Source organism: Pygocentrus nattereri, chromosome 3 (genome assembly GCF_015220715.1).
Source record: "Pygocentrus nattereri isolate fPygNat1 chromosome 3, fPygNat1.pri, whole genome shotgun sequence".
NCBI classification, from domain to species: domain Eukaryota; kingdom Metazoa; phylum Chordata; class Actinopteri; order Characiformes; family Serrasalmidae; genus Pygocentrus; species Pygocentrus nattereri.
Window position 1 is genome coordinate 487,171 of NC_051213.1, and position 18,361 is coordinate 505,531.

Below are 18,361 nucleotides of genomic sequence, written 5' to 3' on the forward strand. Positions count from 1 at the left end.
GTCTCTCTGTCTGACTCTCTCTGAATGCCTTTCTGTTTGAGTGTCTCTCTGTCTGAGTGTCTGTCTATTTGAATGTCTTTCCATCTGAGCGTCTCTCTATCTGAGTGTCTCTGTCTGAGTGTCTCTGAATGCCTTTCTGTTTGAGTGTCTCTCTGTCTGAGTGTCTCTCTGTTTGAGTGTCTGTCTGTCATTCTGACTGTCTGTCTGAGTGTCTGTCTGAGTGTCTCTCTGTCTGAGTCTCTCTGAATGCCTTTCTGTTTGAGTGTCTCTCTGTCTGAGTGTCTCTCTGTCTGAGTCTCTCTGAATGCCTTTCTGTTTGAGTGTCTCTCTGTCTGAGTGTCTCTCTGTCTGAATGTCTTTCCATCTGAGTGTCTGTCTGAGTGTCTCTCTGTCTGAGTGTCTGTCTGTCTCTCTGTCTGAATGTCTTTCCATCTGAGTGTCTGTCTGAGTGTCTCTGTCTGAGTGTCTATTTGAATGTCTTTCCATCTGAGCGTCTCTCTGTCTGAGTGTCTGAGTGTCTCTCTATTTGAATGTCTTTCCATCTGAGTGTCTGTCTGAGTGTCCCTCTGTCTGAGTGTCTCTCTGTCTGAGTGTCTCTGTCTGAGTGTCTGTCTGAGTGCCTCTGTCTGAGTGTCTCTGAATGCCTTTCTGTTTGAGTGTCTGTCTGAGTGTCTCTCTGTCTGAGTGTCTGTCTGTCATTCTGAGTGTCTCTGAGTGTCTCTGTCTGAGTGTCTCTCTGTCTGAGTCTCTCTGAATGCCTTTCTGTTTGAGTGTCTCTCTGTCTGAGTGTCTGTCTGTCTCTCTGTCTGAATGTCTTTCCATCTGAGTGTCTGTCTGAGTGTCTCTGTCTGAGTGTCTGTCTATTTGAATGTCTTTCCATCTGAGTGTCTGTCTGAGTGTCCCTCTGTCTGAGTGTCTGAGTGTCTGTCTATTTGAATGTCTTTCCATCTGAGTGTCTGTCTGAGTGTCCCTCTGTCTGAGTGTCCCTCTGTCTGAGTGTCTCTGTCTGAGTGTCTGTCTGAGTGTCTCTGTCTGAGTGTCTCTGAATGCCTTTCTATTTGAGTGTCTGTCTGAGTGTCTCTCTGTCTGAGTGTCTGTCTGTCATTCTGAGTGTCTCTGAGTGTCTCTGTCTGAGTGTCTCTCTGTCTGAGTCTCTCTGAATGCCTTTCTGTTTGAGTGTCTCTCTGTCTGAGTGTCTGTCTGAGTGTCTCTCTGTCTGAGTGTCTGTCTGTCTCTCTGTCTGAATGTCTTTCCATCTGAGTGTCTGTCTGAGTGTCTCTGTCTGAGTGTCTGTCTATTTGAATGTCTTTCCATCTGAGCGTCTCTCTGTCTGAGTGTCTGAGTGTCTCTCTATTTGAATGTCTTTCCATCTGAGTGTCTGTCTGAGTGTCTCTGTCTGAGTGTCTGTCTGAGTGTCTCTGTCTGAGTGTCTCTGAATGCCTTTCTGTTTGAGTGTCTGTCTGAGTGTCTCTCTGTCTGAGTGTCTGTCATTCTGAGTGTCTGTCTGAGTGTCTCTGTCTGAGTGTCTCTCTGTCTGAGTCTCTCTGAATGCCTTTCTGTTTGAGTGTCTCTCTGTCTGAGTGTCTGTCTGAGTGTCTCTCTGTCTGAGTGTCTTCCCTTGCGTGTTTTTCTGTCTCTTTGTCTGTCTGTGTATGTTTGAGGTCATTTGACATTTTATTTAGGTGTGTGTGTGTGTGTGTGTGTGATCTCTACCATAGCCTTAAGGCAGAGTGTGAACTGGAGTTTTACTGTGTGTTTTAGTGATGCTTTGATATGTTAATGATTTTAATTATGTTAATCTGCTGCAGCCTAATTAATCACACTCATCTGAACAACATCCAGATTGTTTACAGCACACACACACACACACACACACACACACACACACACACACACACACACACACACACACACACACACACACTCAGGAATCCCTCTGAATACTTCAAAACACCCCCATAAACTCTTTATTGGAGTAAACCCATTAAACTCCTCTCTCTCTTTGATGCTAATGGGAAATGTGAGGGAGATTGAAGTTCCTCCACTCTGAACGTGTGAACAGAGCGAAATACTTACAGCTGTGTGGGGGTGGGGGGTGGGGGGGCGTTTGGGGGTGGTGATGTGATAGTGTGTGTACGGTTTGTATGGGTGTGTGTTAGACTGAGCAGTGAAATTAGGGAGTCCAGGGAGAACTGGACATTTACATTAAATAGAGCAAAAGCAGTCAAATTTGAGTGCATTTGGTTATTTGACTTTTTAACCTCATTAGTAGTTGGTAGTTAGTAGTTGATGCATTACATCATAAAACCATCAGCGCTGTGTTATCCAACACTTACACCACACATCATTACAGCTGACCAATCAATATTACAGCACGTTCAAGATCTGCAGCATTTGTTCACCGGGTGATTTTGCTAAGGACTCTTATTGTGGAGGGCAGGGCCAGGACTGCCCAAAGAGGTGTGTGGGAGTGGAGAGCTAAGAGAGTCAGAATTGAGCTGAGTAGCAAACAAGCTGTTAAAAAGTGACCGTCAACAGCTGGAAAATAAAGCAGCAGGACTGGGCGGCACAGGTTTCACGTGTTTATAGTAAATTTGAGTGCAAAGTCTTCACTGAGTCCAACGCGTCCGTCGCTTTATTGGGGCGATAACCCGATCAGAGCCGATCGGTAAAGCTGCTCTGACTGAATATCCAGCCTAAAAGAGAACGATGTGTACAGGTTAAACGGAGTGAACTGATGATCTCCGGCCGCCGTCTGTTTATTCTGTAATATTTCACAGAGAAACCAAATACGCAGCTTTTCTAGCTTTTCCCCGGTTTCTGGCTGAGCAACACAGCAGCAGATCAGTTTAGCCGTTTGAGCTGGAGTGGTGGGTGCTTGGCTTCATGCTCTGAGCCTAAACCAGGCCGGCGAGTCGAGCTGTGAGGAAAAATCACACTGTACAGTGTTTTTAGGTTTAGGTTTTGGGTCTTTTTTGTGTTTTCTGTGTTGTTTCTGATGATTTCCCCAAAAACGGCGAGACTAAGAGGAATCTACTGAGCTCAACATTACAACTAGCTTGTCGTGCAACTTCTGATTTAGTAATGATGAACCTGAACGTAGTCACCACTTACCTGATGCACCTGGATGCTGGACTGGCGTGAAATCTGTGTCTCTTTAATAGTGATGAGCACTACGTTATGGAGGATGCCTCCTCTCCGGCCTTTGAATTGCATCCTTGTTTTTGTCTTTCTTTTGTGTTTTCCCACAAATATTATCTAGACTTCCATCAATTTTAATCACCTCAGGCTTTTCCGTTCATCTTCACCTACTTGTCAATCACATGCATTTCTCAGCCACTAAGAATGCCCTGCTGCAGGTTTGGCACACGCTGTGTTCAAAAAGCTGTTACCTGAAGATCCTCTAACAAGCAGAAGAAACGCCGGAGCATGGAGCGATTCAGACGGCTAAGAGGATAACTGACTATGTACCAGAAAATAAACCGTTATTGTTCGCGTAATTCTGTGGTTCCTCTGTTTTGTTTTCTTACCCATGACATCTTGAATGTAATCAATAAGCTGGATTACATTAGACTGTGATAATGTGCTGTTCGTGTTGTGATCGGCTTGTTTCAGTGATGAGGCAGTTTCAGCTGGACTTTAGGAGGCTTTACATCTGTGGTCACTAACTCTCCTTCTGGAGATTCACCTACCTTCAGACTTTAGCTCCAACTCTGATCCACCACAACTGATGAACTTGGGTTCGAGGTGAAACCTGAAGTAAAATAGATCCAGGAGGAGTTTTGGTGACCCCTGCTTTACATCATAGCGGCCTAAAGCTGACCCATGAAGATTTGATTGGGCCTGCCAGAAAATGAAGAGAGAGCAGGTTAACCTGTCCCAACACAAATGAGAGAAGAACATGTGTCTATACTACATAAGACTGTCAATGTAGTCATGCTCTGTTTAAATGCTCCCCTATAGATGACCTATAGACACATACTCAGTTGCTTATCAACAACATTAAGGTTAGAACTACACTGTCAGAAATGAAGGTTCTGTTCAGGTGCATTTTTAATTAATCGAGGTCCAAACAGTGTAGATGTTCCCTCAAAGCTCCAGCAGTGGGTTTAAGGTCTGATTGTGGAGCTTAAATCAGGTTCTCCAGGTGAAAAGTTGGTATTTGTTCCTTTTCATAACCGAATGTTTTAAAACAGAGCAGTAGAGTAAAAGCCTGGAGGCGAGGCGAGGCGGGGTGTGTGGAGTCAGTCCAGCTTAGAACAGATCATTTCTGTGGATTATGGTTCAGTTATGTTCCCTGACTGAAGGCACTGAGATGGAGCCTTGAGTGTTCCACTCCAGTGATGGGAGGGGAACTGACCCAGAGACAGTCTAGAACCTTTATTTCAGAGAGTGCAGGTTTAGGAGTAGGTGTAGGTTTTTGTTTGATGTTAGGATTAGGGACATATTTAATAGAACACTTCGCTCTAAACTTCCTTCAAACTAAAGTTCAGTTGCATTTAATAGATATTAATTCAATGTTGAAGACAGTCTGAGCATCTACAGTGAACCGTCCAAATACTGTGTGATGTTACCTACATTCTGTATCTATACCTTGTTTTGGGTTGTTGGCTGTCATCCCACCACAATCACTGCACTTTGTTGGTCCTGTAGGCAGAAGGTTTGATCACACCTGTGTCACATTACGCAGCTCAGTTTTAGGTTCAGTGTGTATCGGGTTAAATTCACTAAACCGTTAAAGTGAAAGTAGCACCATGTAAAGTGGACAGCATTTGGCGATTCATTTAGAAATTGATTTTGAAAAATGCACCGGACCCTCGACTTCCCCCCCAACCCCCACACACATGTACCTGCAGGCGGTTCTGCAGTTGAATTTGCAGTAATCTCAGCATGTTGACTTTAGCTCACAGTGCCCTCAGAGTTACGCCGCCTTTTCCTGCACACGCACAGTATCAGATGGTATGTGGGGCAGTGGTTCCTTAGCTACAGGATTCCATACAAATTGGCCCAGTAATAACAGTCTGGTCACCCCACCTCCACACACACACACACACACACACACAGACACACACGCATACACACACACACATACACATACATACACACAGACACACACACATATATACACACACACACAGACACACACGCATACACACACACACACATACACATACATACACACATACACACACACATACACACACACATACATACACACATACACATACATACACATACACACACACACACACACACACACACACACACACACACACACACACCCCAGTGGTGTAGCCAGAATTTAATTTATGGGGGCTGGCTTAGGTGAGGGGCAGCTAGCAGGCTTTATGCCCACAGACAGCACTTTAACATGGATGATGATCAACAGTGGTTTCCGTCCCAGCCCTGTAAAACCCCTGGATCAGTGAGCTGGTTTCATTTCTACATTCAGTAAAGAGGTGGCTTTGCTCGTGATGCAGTCTCTAATGTAGACTGATTTCAGTTCAACCTGACCTTCTTTTTCAAAGCGTCCCTCGCTGCTGGCCTCTAAAGCCACCGTTAACAAACCTCAAATAAACAAACATGACTCCTCACTGACCTCTAGTGGTGCCCGTGCATGGCGGCATGTTTAGATTCACGTTTTCTTCTCTGTGCCAGTGGTTTATTCTCATGTTAAAGGGAACATAATCACTGGTTTTCAGTGGTTTCTGAAACAGTAAAATTGTAGCCTTACAGATGAACAAATGCAGAAGTACGGATGAAAGTAATACCACCAATGATGCCAGTCTGTCCCCTCTCTGTCTCCGCAGCGTGTAACTGTAACCTGCATGCCCGGCGCTGCAGGTTTAATATGGAGCTGTTTAAACTCTCCGGCCGGAAGAGCGGAGGAGTCTGTATGAACTGCAGACACAACACGGCCGGCCGACACTGCCACTACTGCAAGGAGGGCTACTTCAGAGACATGAGCAGACCCATCACACACAGGAAGGCGTGCAAAGGTACCGTCACATACAACATGTATGGCTCTCGCTGCTGTCAGAACAAAATCTCATATATATCTATGATATAATCTCATATATATTTATGATATAATCTCATATATATCTATGATATAATCTCATATATATCTATGATATATATCAGATTTTCAGTTTTTTGTCTTAATGTGAAAATACCTGTTGCTCTTTACATTGTTTTGGAAATTTCATGATGAATGGACCCAAAGAAACGACCCAGAAGTCAATGTATCATTGACTTAGAGTATGTTTTATCCTTCTCCTGTAAACTTAACGCAGTGGAGATATGAGGTTTTGCTCCCACAGCAGCGATATGTTTATTGCTGTGCATTGAATATTATAGCTTCAACAACATGTAGACTTACAGCCACATACGTTATTATATTTTATATTTCATTCTACAGGGGGTTTGACTCGAAAGAGGCCCCGGATGTTCTGATGTGACTAATTAGGATGAAGCAATCTGAACCAAAGAAATAAATGAAAATGCTGAGTTTAACAGCATGAACAAATAAACTAGCTAGCACATACCGCTCACTGAGCTGTGAGTTCACGTCACATCAAGACCACCCATGAAAACGAAAGTCTAGACTGACCACAGTTGAATTTAGAGCCTCTGAGCCATGCTAGCTTAACTCCTAGTCTAGTGCTGACAGCAGGTATTTCACAAAGTAGGATTTCTCAATAAACTGGACAACTTGAGCCGAACATTAAAACTGTCCCATAGCAATGTTCCTCAGCTCTTCTCCGGTCGGACAGGCTTGTGTTTTTTGGCTGAAACTATCAGGCTAACTGAGAAACCCTGCTTTGTTACCCTGCCCCCCCCAGGCCGGCTGTTGAGTGGATGTTGCTGAGTGCACCATCTCCCCTACTTTAAGCCCTGCCTTCAAACAACATTAGACTGGAAATGTCACTCTCAGATTTGTTCCTATTCTAATGAGTCTATACTCCTGCCAACATTTAGCCCAGGTTCTTTCACGACTGTCTCCTGATGTTTTCTTGTTAGGAGATCACATCTGGCTCTGTGAGGCTCCAGCCAAGCTCTGCGTATATACTGCATACATCAGCTTCTGTTGTCTTAATTAAAATCAGGGAAATAATAAATAAAGAAGGGAAAATGCTCATTATTAGTTTTGCCTGTTCACCTTCCATGTGTTTAAGTAAAAGAGACTCAAACACCAGCTGTTGGGTTACCATCATAAATCTTTACCGTTGGGAACACACAAACACACAAACACACATACACACACACACACACACACATAGTGGCACACAGATGTGTTTTAAAGGTGGTCATTTGGCTGCTTGCTGGACTCTCACTCTTTGCTGTATAACCTATGGGAGTCATTCTGTTTATGCCTTCTGTTTGTAAAAATTACAGTTAAAGTATAAATTAATAAGACATTTATATATTTTCTATATGTGCATATAGTTCCTAACAGAGTTTTCTATGGTTTTAAACTATAGAATCTATAGTATTTGTGCTCTGACGTGTCTTGGTCTGGATAGTATTTGTGCTCTGACGTGTTTTGGTCTGGATAGTATTTGTGCTCTGACGTGTCTCGGTCTGGATAGTATTTGTGCTCTGACGTGTCTCGGTCTGGATAGTATTTGTGCTCTGACGTGTCTTGGTCTGGATAGTATTTGTGCTCTGACGTGTTTTGGTCTGGATAGTATTTGTGCTCTGACGTGTCTTGGTCTGGATAGTATTTGTGCTCTGACGTGTCTTGGTCTGGATAGTATTTGTGCTCTGACGTGTCTTGGTCTGGATAGTATTTGTGCTCTGACGTGTCTTGGTCTGGATAGTATTTGTGCTCTGACGTGTCTTGGTCTGGATAGTATTTGTGCTCTGACGTGTCTCGGTCTGGATAGTATTTGTGCTCTGACGTGTCTCGGTCTGGATAGTATTTGTGCTCTGACGTGTCTCGGTCTGGATAGTATTTGTGCTCTGACGTGTCTCGGTCTGGATAGTATTTGTGCTCTGACGTGTCTCGGTCTGGATAGTATTTGTGCTCTGACGTGTCTCGGTCTGGATAGTATTTGTGCTCTGACGTGTTTTGGTCTGGATAGTATTTGTGCTCTGACGTGTCTTGGTCTGGATAGTATTTGTGCTCTGACGTGTCTTGGTCTGGATAGTATTTGTGCTCTGACGTGTCTTGGTCTGGATAGTATTTGTGCTCTGACGTGTCTCGGTCTGGATAGTATTTGTGCTCTGACGTGTCTTGGTCTGGATAGTATTTGTGCTCTGACGTGTTTTGGTCTGGATAGTATTTGTGCTCTGACGTGTCTTGGTCTGGATAGTATTTGTGCTCTGACGTGTCTTGGTCTGGATAGTATTTGTGCTCTGACGTGTTTTGGTCTGGATAGTATTTGTGCTCTGACGTGTCTCGGTCTGGATAGTATTTGTGCTCTGACGTGTCTCGGTCTGGATAGTATTTGTGCTCTGACGTGTCTCGGTCTGGATAGTATTTGTGCTCTGACGTGTCTCGGTCTGGATAGTATTTGTGCTCTGACGTGTCTCGGTCTGGATAGTATTTGTGCTCTGACGTGTCTCGGTCTGGATAGTATTTGTGCTCTGACGTGTCTCGGTCTGGATAGTATTTGTGCTCTGACGTGTCTTGGTCTGGATAGTATTTGTGCTCTGACGTGTCTCGGTCTGGATAGTATTTGTGCTCTGACGTGTCTCGGTCTGGATAGTATTTGTGCTCTGACGTGTCTCGGTCTGGATAGTATTTGTGCTCTGACGTGTCTTGGTCTGGATAGTATTTGTGCTCTGACGTGTCTCGGTCTGGATAGTATTTGTGCTCTGACGTGTCTCGGTCTGGATAGTATTTGTGCTCTGACGTGTCTTGGTCTGGATAGTATTTGTGCTCTGACGTGTCTCGGTCTGGATAGTATTTGTGCTCTGATGTGTTTTGGTCTGGATAGTATTTGTGCTCTGACGTGTCTCGGTCTGGATAGTATTTGTGCTCTGACGTGTCTCGGTCTGGATAGTATTTGTGCTCTGACGTGTTTTGGTCTGGATAGTATTTGTGCTCTGACGTGTCTTGGTCTGGATAGTATTTGTGCTCTGACGTGTCTTGGTCTGGATAGTATTTGTGCTCTGACGTGTCTTGGTCTGGATAGTATTTGTACTCTGACGTGTCTTGGTCTGGATAGTATTTGTGCTCTGACGTGTCTTGGTCTGGATAGTATTTGTGCTCTGACGTGTCTCGGTCTGGATAGTATTTGTGCTCTGACGTGTTTTGGTCTGGATAGTATTTGTGCTCTGACGTGTCTTGGTCTGGATAGTATTTGTGCTCTGACGTGTCTTGGTCTGGATAGTATTTGTGCTCTGACGTGTCTTGGTCTGGATAGTATTTGTGCTCTGAGGTGTCTTGGTCTGGATAGTATTTGTACTCTGACGTGTCTCGGTCTGGATAGTATTTGTGCTCTGACGTGTCTCGGTCTGGATAGTATTTGTGCTCTGACGTGTCTTGGTCTGGATAGTATTTGTGCTCTGACGTGTCTCGGTCTGGATAGTATTTGTGCTCTGACGTGTTTTGGTCTGGATAGTATTTGTGCTCTGACGTGTCTTGGTCTGGATAGTATTTGTACTCTGACGTGTCTTGGTCTGGATAGTATTTGTGCTCTGACGTGTCTCGGTCTGGATAGTATTTGTGCTCTGACGTGTCTCGGTCTGGATAGTATTTGTACTCTGACGTGTCTCGGTCTGGATAGTATTTGTGCTCTGACGTGTCTCGGTCTGGATAGTATTTGTGCTCTGACGTGTCTCGGTCTGGATAGTATTTGTGCTCTGACGTGTCTCGGTCTGGATAGTATTTGTGCTCTGACGTGTCTCGGTCTGGATAGTATTTGTGCTCTGACGTGTCTTGGTCTGGATAGTATTTGTGCTCTGACGTGTCTTGGTCTGGATAGTATTTGTGCTCTGACGTGTCTGGATAGTATTTGTGCTCTGACGTGTTTTGGTCTGGATAGTATTTGTGCTCTGACGTGTCTCGGTCTGGATAGTATTTGTGCTCTGACGTGTCTCGGTCTGGATAGTATTTGTGCTCTGACGTGTTTTGGTCTGGATAGTATTTGTGCTCTGACGTGTCTCGGTCTGGATAGTATTTGTGCTCTGACGTGTTTTGGTCTGGATAGTATTTGTGCTCTGACGTGTCTTGGTCTGGATAGTATTTGTGCTCTGACGTGTTTTGGTCTGGATAGTATTTGTGCTCTGACGTGTCTCGGTCTGGATAGTATTTGTGCTCTGACGTGTCTCGGTCTGGATAGTATTTGTGCTCTGACGTGTCTCGGTCTGGATAGTATTTGTGCTCTGACGTGTCTCGGTCTGGATAGTATTTGTGCTCTGACGTGTTTTGGTCTGGATAGTATTTGTGCTCTGACGTGTCTCGGTCTGGATAGTATTTGTGCTCTGACGTGTCTCGGTCTGGATAGTATTTGTACTCTGACGTGTCTTGGTCTGGATAGTATTTGTGCTCTGACGTGTCTCGGTCTGGATAGTATTTGTGCTCTGACGTGTCTCGGTCTGGATAGTATTTGTGCTCTGACGTGTCTCGGTCTGGATAGTATTTGTGCTCTGACGTGTTTTGGTCTGGATAGTATTTGTGCTCTGGCGTGTTTTGGTCTGGATAGTATTTGTGCTGTGTAAAGTGCTGTGTTGGGGAGCTGCTCTGGTTCCTGCTGCTCGTTTTGTGTGTTTAAAGGATTTATCTTACAGTTCACTCATTTGTTGTCTGCTCTTGTTGGCATGAATGAAGTGGGTTTAATGTGCTTTTGTTACGTCATGTCTACTCCTGCTTATCTGATGTGGTTTAGTCTGCAGTTTTAGTTAGTGATTGCTTTAATACCCATTGTGATTAGCTCTTAGATATGAAGTGACTGCGGTTGCCTTTAAATGCTTTATCATTAATTATCAGTCCAGCTGAGAAAATAAATAACATAAAACAAAAATGTAATAAAGCACATGGAAAAAAAGTTTGACAAACTCTTCTTTTTTAATGTACTTTTATAATTGAATGAGCTTTTTGAAATGGATTGTCATTAGCTGTTGTTAATGATAAACAAACAAACAAACAAACAAATAAATAAATAAATAAATACATTTTTAAAATGGAACTAAAGTATCTCTAAAAATATTTGTACACAGAAGAAAAAAAATCTGTAAAATAAATAAAGTAAATTACAAATAAGATTGAATTGAAAGTCAATTCAAATAATAAAGGCTCGATGACCTTCTTGATGACCATTTCACGCTCTTGCTCTCAAGGAATAGACCAGTGTTTCCACTTTTGACCAGCGGGCCTGATAAAACGCACAGCTCTATTCATTCATTCGTTTACAAACACTCTGTTCTCTGTGTTGACTTTCCTTTTTTTTAAAGCCATGCTGTTGCTTCATCTTTCAGACCTGAAATATTAAATGAAATTAAAAATCAGTGGCAATATATAAAATCATTCTCTTGCTGGCCTGATATCAAGTTCTCAGCTCTGATGAACACAAAACTGAAGATGCCCCACGTGTTGATCTTCATATATGTGACCTGAAGGGGAATTCCTCATAACTCAGTGTGTGAGGTGTAATCAGAGGTTCAGAGGGTTCGGTGTGAAGCGGTTCAGACGTCTTTACAGTGGTGGTGATGGGAACCAGGCGTCGCCATGACTACAACACAGATATAGACACTTTATTTACCATCCAGAACCACCAGAGAACCTACACGAGTCTTCTGAGCTTATATGGAATGTTGATGATGGAAAACAGTGGGAAATCTGGAATAATGAGTTTTCTTTGGGGACTATTTTGCCGCACAGCACCCTGCATGTCTCCCTCCACCATGAATGGAGTTGAAGTTCTCTAAACTCTTATAAAACAGCGTCTCAGTCATCAGGCAGTGAATTCAGAACCAGTTCATGTAGGAACTTTCTGTAGGAGCTTTTAGAGGGACGTCTGGTTCCCATCACCACCACTGTGAGGAGCTTTTAGAGGGGGACGTCTGGTTCCCATCACCACCACTGTGAGGAGCTTTTAGAGGGGGACGTCTGGTTCCCATCACCACCACTGTGAGCGGCTCTGACTCGGTCAGTTTATCTAGAACCGAGCATTTCACACCAAACTGCTCTGTGTACATCTTAACTACTTAATTATGCAAATATTTTTGCATATCTTAACTGGCTTTGTTACAGAGTTTTTTTCAAGTGCTTAGTTCGGTCTTCTGAAATATTTTGCTGGCTCTGCATCTGGACTGCGGCGGAGCGGCATTGATGTTGGATAGCGATGAGTGTTATCAGCCACTTCAGAGAATTCCCAGAGTTTGCCACATTCTTCTGTTTCAATTCCACTGCACCTGGCTCTGTGCACACACACACACACACACACACACACACACACACATAGAAAAATCATACCATCTACCAGCTTCTGCAACCCTATCCACCCTGCAGGTCTGTGCCCTTTAACCCATGACCCTCAGGGAGACCCAGACGACCTGCTTTCAGAGACTCAGTCTGATCCAGGCTCCACTCTCAGGGCTGGATGTACTGACCCTTTACACCAGTTTCAGACACACTCCGCCTGCTGTTTTGTATGAAACTGCTACACCAGCCTAAACATGCAGTTAATGCACACAGCAAACACAGTGCGCTGCCTGCATCTGAGGGAGAACCCCATAAAACACTGGATGACTGTCGAGGAAGGTGTTACTCGTGCAGCGGGTTACACCTTCTGCTGATTTACTAAGGTTTCAGCAGCTGGCGGCGGCTGGATTTTAAGACCAGCTATAAATTTGCATTAGGATTTCAGAGGCATGCAGTTGAGGAACAATGTCAGACGTGGCGGCAAGAACACAAAAAGAACGTTCACCATCAGAATATCAGTGTATAAACTCTCAGCATCTGACGCAGAAAATAAGACCGCTGCAGCTGCAGTATGCTCTCAGAGTCTGAGCCACAGTTTCAGTCTCATCCAGAGTAAAGTAACAGCCCTGTAGGACATTTTGCTGAATCTCTTCATCATTCAACTTTTGCTTTGTTTTCACATTAGCTTGTTTTTTTTCCACAATCACCAAGAAGTTTTTTCAGTGTCAGGTTCATTTTTTCAAAATACCCCAAAAAGTTCTACAGTTAACAGAGCACTGTAAACACGACTCAAAATAAACAAAATAAACCCTAACGCTATCAACACATACAAGAGCAGGGATACTGTCAATCAGTAAATACTAATAACCTAAAAAACACCTCACACCTGTCAGTGTCGAGCTATTCTATGTGCGTCTGTGGAGCAGTGCAAAAAGCAGTGGAACCGGGAATAAGTTGGTTGTTTTTGAGGTTTGAGTTGATGTAAAAACTACAATTTTTTTGGATTCTTTCATCGAATATATTTATTTAACTTAAATAAAAGCAGATAAATTGATTGTTGCCACATGATGAACTGATGACTTTTACACCAGTGAAGGGGTCAGTTCATCATGTGGTTGACAACCAAGTTGATGAACCATTTTTTACAGTAAATAAAAACTTGTTACATTAGAAAGACGATTAAAAATAATTGTGTATTTTTCCTGTCAAATACCCAGTACTTTACACCAACTACCAAAGAACATAATCTGTGATAGATACTGTAAATGTTACTGTACCTTATTATATCAATTTGCTGCATGTCCTCATCCACTTCACAGCTCTCCTGCTTATACACATACGAATCAGTTCCTGTAGTGATGTACTGGGCCTATAATGGAACGTCCTTTATGAACAGAATAACTCCAGAACAGACCCCTTTTTGTAGATGGTAAACATCTGGGTAGCTCAGATGGGAATCAGCTGTGATTGACCTGTTTACACACAAACCCAGTTCCAAAGAAAGTGGGTCAGTGTTTGAAATGTTAATAAAAAAGAAAAAAAGTGATTTGTAAGTGCTGATTGATTTGTATTACATCGAAAATATGATATTTAATGTTTTACTCTATGAACCTCATTTCTTGTAAATATGCATTCATTCTGAATTTTATTCCAGAAATACATTCCAAAAAAGTTGTTACAGGAACTTGTTTTTGCTGTGTTACATCACCTTTCCTTTTACAGCACTTCATAATCATTTGGGGACTGAAGAGACAAACTGGTCCAGTTTTGAAAGCAGATTTTTTTTGGCAAGTCTGCAGCTGTGCAGTCACACAGGACCTTCATTGTCATATTCTGAGCTTAATAAGACACACGTTTCAATGTTAAGACAGTTCCAGACTGCAGGAGGTCAGTCTAGCACCCGCATTCTCTGATTACACAGCCATGCTGCTGTAAAACATGCAGAATGCTTCTTGGTGTGTCATGGTGAACTAAACATGGACAACCTTGAAAAAGACGTCATCTAAAAGGCAGCATATTTTGTTCCAAAGTGTGGTCAGTGTTCATGGTGCTTTCACAGTCTTAAATATTTTCACTGAATATCAGTTCATTTCAGATGAGCTAGAGCCCAGAGAAGTTGGCAGCGTTTCTGGATGTTGTTGACATGTGATTCACACTGTGCAGAGTACAGTCTCAACCTGCAATTGGGGGTGCAGTGACGGACAGTGTATTTGATAATGGTTTGTCAAAGTATTCCTGAGCCTATTCAGTTAGCAATTTGTCTCTGTAAACATTATCATTTTTGCCTTTGATTGTTATCTGATGTAGTATTTATGATGTAGTGAATTCATAAACAATTTATTTCCATGTCAGATGCCATAAATTAGTTTGAGCTACAGAAACACAGTTCCATTAAGCCTCTGAGATCTGAGGGTGTTTTCTTGATTCGTGCATATCTTATGTTTTCCTCTAAAGGTTCTTCATAGAACAGGATCCTCATCTGTTTCATATCTAAACGCTCCGTTATCTTCATCACTACTTTCCAAACCCGCTGCAGCAGCTTCAGCAGCTGGAAACTCTCTGACGCCGTTTCACACGAGTCTCCGATGTGGACTGAATGAAGAATGAAGGGTTTCCAGCATGACGGTCAGTCCTTAGTGATCTCCTGAGTGTCCGTCGGTCATTTTCACACAGAATGTAGACGGACACACGAATCCAGCAGCTCCACATGGTGAGAGGCAGATGACATGTATCTCAGCCCCTCTTCACAGGCTCATAACTCCAGTTGTGAGTCTCGTATGATCTGTGATCAGATGGAATGGAAAGGGTCACTCTACAAATCCAGGAAGGGTTTGACCTGGATTTCTGAGCTGTGTTATCGCATGTAAAAACATTGAACATTGACACACAGGTGCATTTGTGGACCCCAGAGGTTTGCAGATTGAGACTGAGTGAGAGATGAATGAAAGAACTTGGATTATAAGCTGTGTTTTTGTTCTAACAGCATGAAGAGTTTTGAAAAAGAGAACTCAGTACTGAAAATGTTTGTTAGCCATTGAAATAGAATCAGTAAACTCACTAGTGAGCTGTTATCGGGTGGAGCTGTGAAGTTTGCATGATAACCTGCTCCACTGCTAAACTGAACGGGCAAATTGAGGCGCACTTTGTTAGCGCCTGTACATCTGGTCCTCAGTGTTTGTCTAGTGTCAGTGTTGCAATCCTGGAACGGAGGCTAGAGAAAACCGATCTGATTTCACTCACACTGCATGTGTGTGAGCCTGTGTGTTTGTGTGGGTGTGAATATATGAGAGTGTGTGTGTGTGTGTGTGTGTGTGTGTGTGTGTGTGTGTGTGTGTGTGTTTTGGGGGGCTGAGCAGGTGTGGTGGGAATGACTCTTAGGAATGTGGGGAATTCTCTGAAACTGCAATGTGGTCTCATAGCAACATCAGTATTTATTTTTTGTCATAAAGCTGAAGGGCAGCGTTAGACGGCAGTAAAACTGTAGCAGTGCAGTCTTTCCTGAATGACCAAACTATACTGTTATTAATTTAATAGTCCAAAAATTACAAAAAAACTGTGGACTTTTTTCAGACAACAAGCCTCAACTGCACTAGAGTGAACCACCATCATGGCTTTATAAGGAACTGAATCGCAGTTTATACAACTACAAAACTCAAATCCTAATCAAGCTACATGTAAACCAAACTAAGGCCATGTCTAACCTAAAAATACTGATAAACTCACTCACTCGTTTACGTGACTTCTCTTGGTCCCAAATGAGATGTGTTCACTCCTGACTGGCTCACCAAACCGTAAGGCATCCGTTTCTCACTGAGGCTTCCGCAGGAATTTCACAATAAACACTGACTCAAAGACTCCTGAAAAATGTAGCTACAACCCGCCAGTGTAGGACTGTCCTCTGCTGACCGTGAACTGGCATGAGTTTTGCATATGGATCATCGTACTGTATTGGTTCTAAGTCTAGAGTATCAAGAGTATTGGACTTTGGACTGATCTTGAACTTTAGACTAAAACCCTTTCACTCTGAACTCTAAACATTAATTATGATTATTTTCTTAAAACTAATGATTGAATGTTCCGTTCTGTCTCTACCAAATCAATCCTAACTGAGCCAAATGTTTCGGCAGTGGCTGTTTCGGTGACCTTTTCAGCTTATCTTGAGCTCAGAAGCTCAGCAAACCCAGCTTTGAACAGCTGTTCACACAGAAAATCATCATATCTTACATTTAAACGCTAAAAACGGCAGAAAATATGACGATTCCACACTTTCAGACTTTGGGGCACATTTACTTAAAAACAATGGGATCTAACTGCTCACCATGTGTAAATTTAGGGTTTGGGACAGAGACCATCTAAAAAGTCCCTATAAATTAAGATTTTGTATATTTTTATATTACTACCTCAATGTCATGGGTTTAATAGATCAGAACATATTTTTTTACAAGGATTAAGTTCTGATTGTTTTTTCAAAGAGTTTTTTAACAGTTTGAACTAACTTGGTAGAAGGTTCTGTATGGGTACTGTTTGTACACAAAACAGGACACTCATTACATGGTGGTCAGATACTCTTCTCCACATTTCAATGAACTGCAGCTCTGATTAACCTGCCTGGAAGAGGATATAAGTGTATTTGGCCCCAGTGAGGAGGATGGGCCAAGAGGCAGGGGACACACTTGGGCAGTTGCTGTAGCTGAATGCACCCTGAGGCCTCCAAAACCGCAATGAGATGCCACTTTGATTCAGATCATTTATCAGAAGACCTGTATCACAGACATAAGCACCTGGATTTATCACCGTTCACTAGGGTTCTATGGTCAGGAGGAAAGTTTGGTGATGTATTTGTGATGTCTGTAACAGTGCCTGAAAAAGTCACTGGGAATCTTCAGATATTCTGCATCATAGACTCAAATACTGGCGCATTTTAGACTAAAATTTGGCTGCCGGTGCAGCGCTGGATCCTTCAGAGGGGCAGTGATCCAAAGCACACATACAAATCCACACAGCAATGGTTCATTGACCACAGAATGAAGCTTTTCCAGTGACAACCCCAGCCTTCTGACCTAAAACCCAGTGAAAAGCCTGAGGATCTGAGCTGAAGAAGAGATTCCACAAGTTAGGACCAGAGTCTCTGAAAGATCTGCAGAGATACTGGTTGGAGAAATAGACTCGGGGGTCAGGACTGCAGGACAATATTCAGAGCTCTTAACATGGTAAAGGGACAGTGCATACAGTACTAAATACAGGAGTGGCAATCACTAATAAACATGCCGTTTACAATCAGTCGTTTTAATAATTTTAACCTAAATCTTAGATTTTCAGTGATGAAACTGGTAAAAGATCTCTTCACAGCCTTTTTCCCATCTTTAGAGACACAGACGGGAAATAAACACTAATTGTTGTACACATATCAGAGGATAGATACTGTATACCGTAAACCATTTAGAGTCAGGTCAGCCTCAAACGACAGGGCGACAGGTTTCATTGCCTTTTTTGAGTAGTGAAATGTTCTAGCGCATCTTTTCAGTACTGCGTGTCAGTTATGTCAACAGTAGAAACCGAGTTTATTCAAAGAAAAGTAGCTTTATTAGAATCTGTAGGAACGCTAGAAAGTATTTTTATTCAAACGTCAACGTTGCTAAAAATGATTGAAAGTGAACCGTCACTACTTCACAGTATCCAAACCACGTCATGCTAAACACCGAGAAAGAGCTTCCATTCATTGTCAGCAGCTTCTTTACAGTTGACTATCATTTTCTTTGTCTGATGAACCGAATTTTCAGCTTTGTCACCCACAGTGCTAAAAGACCAGCAATAAAAAAAAAACATCTTTAGTAAAGATAATGCTTCAATATAGAACCTGAATCACTCAAAGAACCATTTGCATGCTTAAAGTGTTATTCCCGAGGTGAAATGATTCTTTAGACCGATGAAATGTGTTGCATATGATTCTATACAGAACCTTTTCGGAAAGGGTTCTATATAGCACCA

The 18,361-nt window shown here is 42.7% G+C and overlaps 1 protein-coding gene across 5 annotated transcripts in view; it reads left to right on the forward strand.

Moving 5' to 3' along the window:
• The window catches only part of ntn2 (netrin 2), a 64,307-nt gene that overhangs the window by 29,937 nt on the left and 16,009 nt on the right, over positions 1-18,361 (forward strand). For all 5 annotated transcript variants that reach the window (XM_017686098.2, XM_017686099.2, XM_037536090.1 and 2 more), the window contains exon 3: positions 5,811-5,999. In XM_017686098.2, the coding sequence (XP_017541587.1) occupies positions 5,811-5,999 (189 nt within the window). The remainder of the gene's footprint in view (positions 1-5,810; positions 6,000-18,361) is intronic.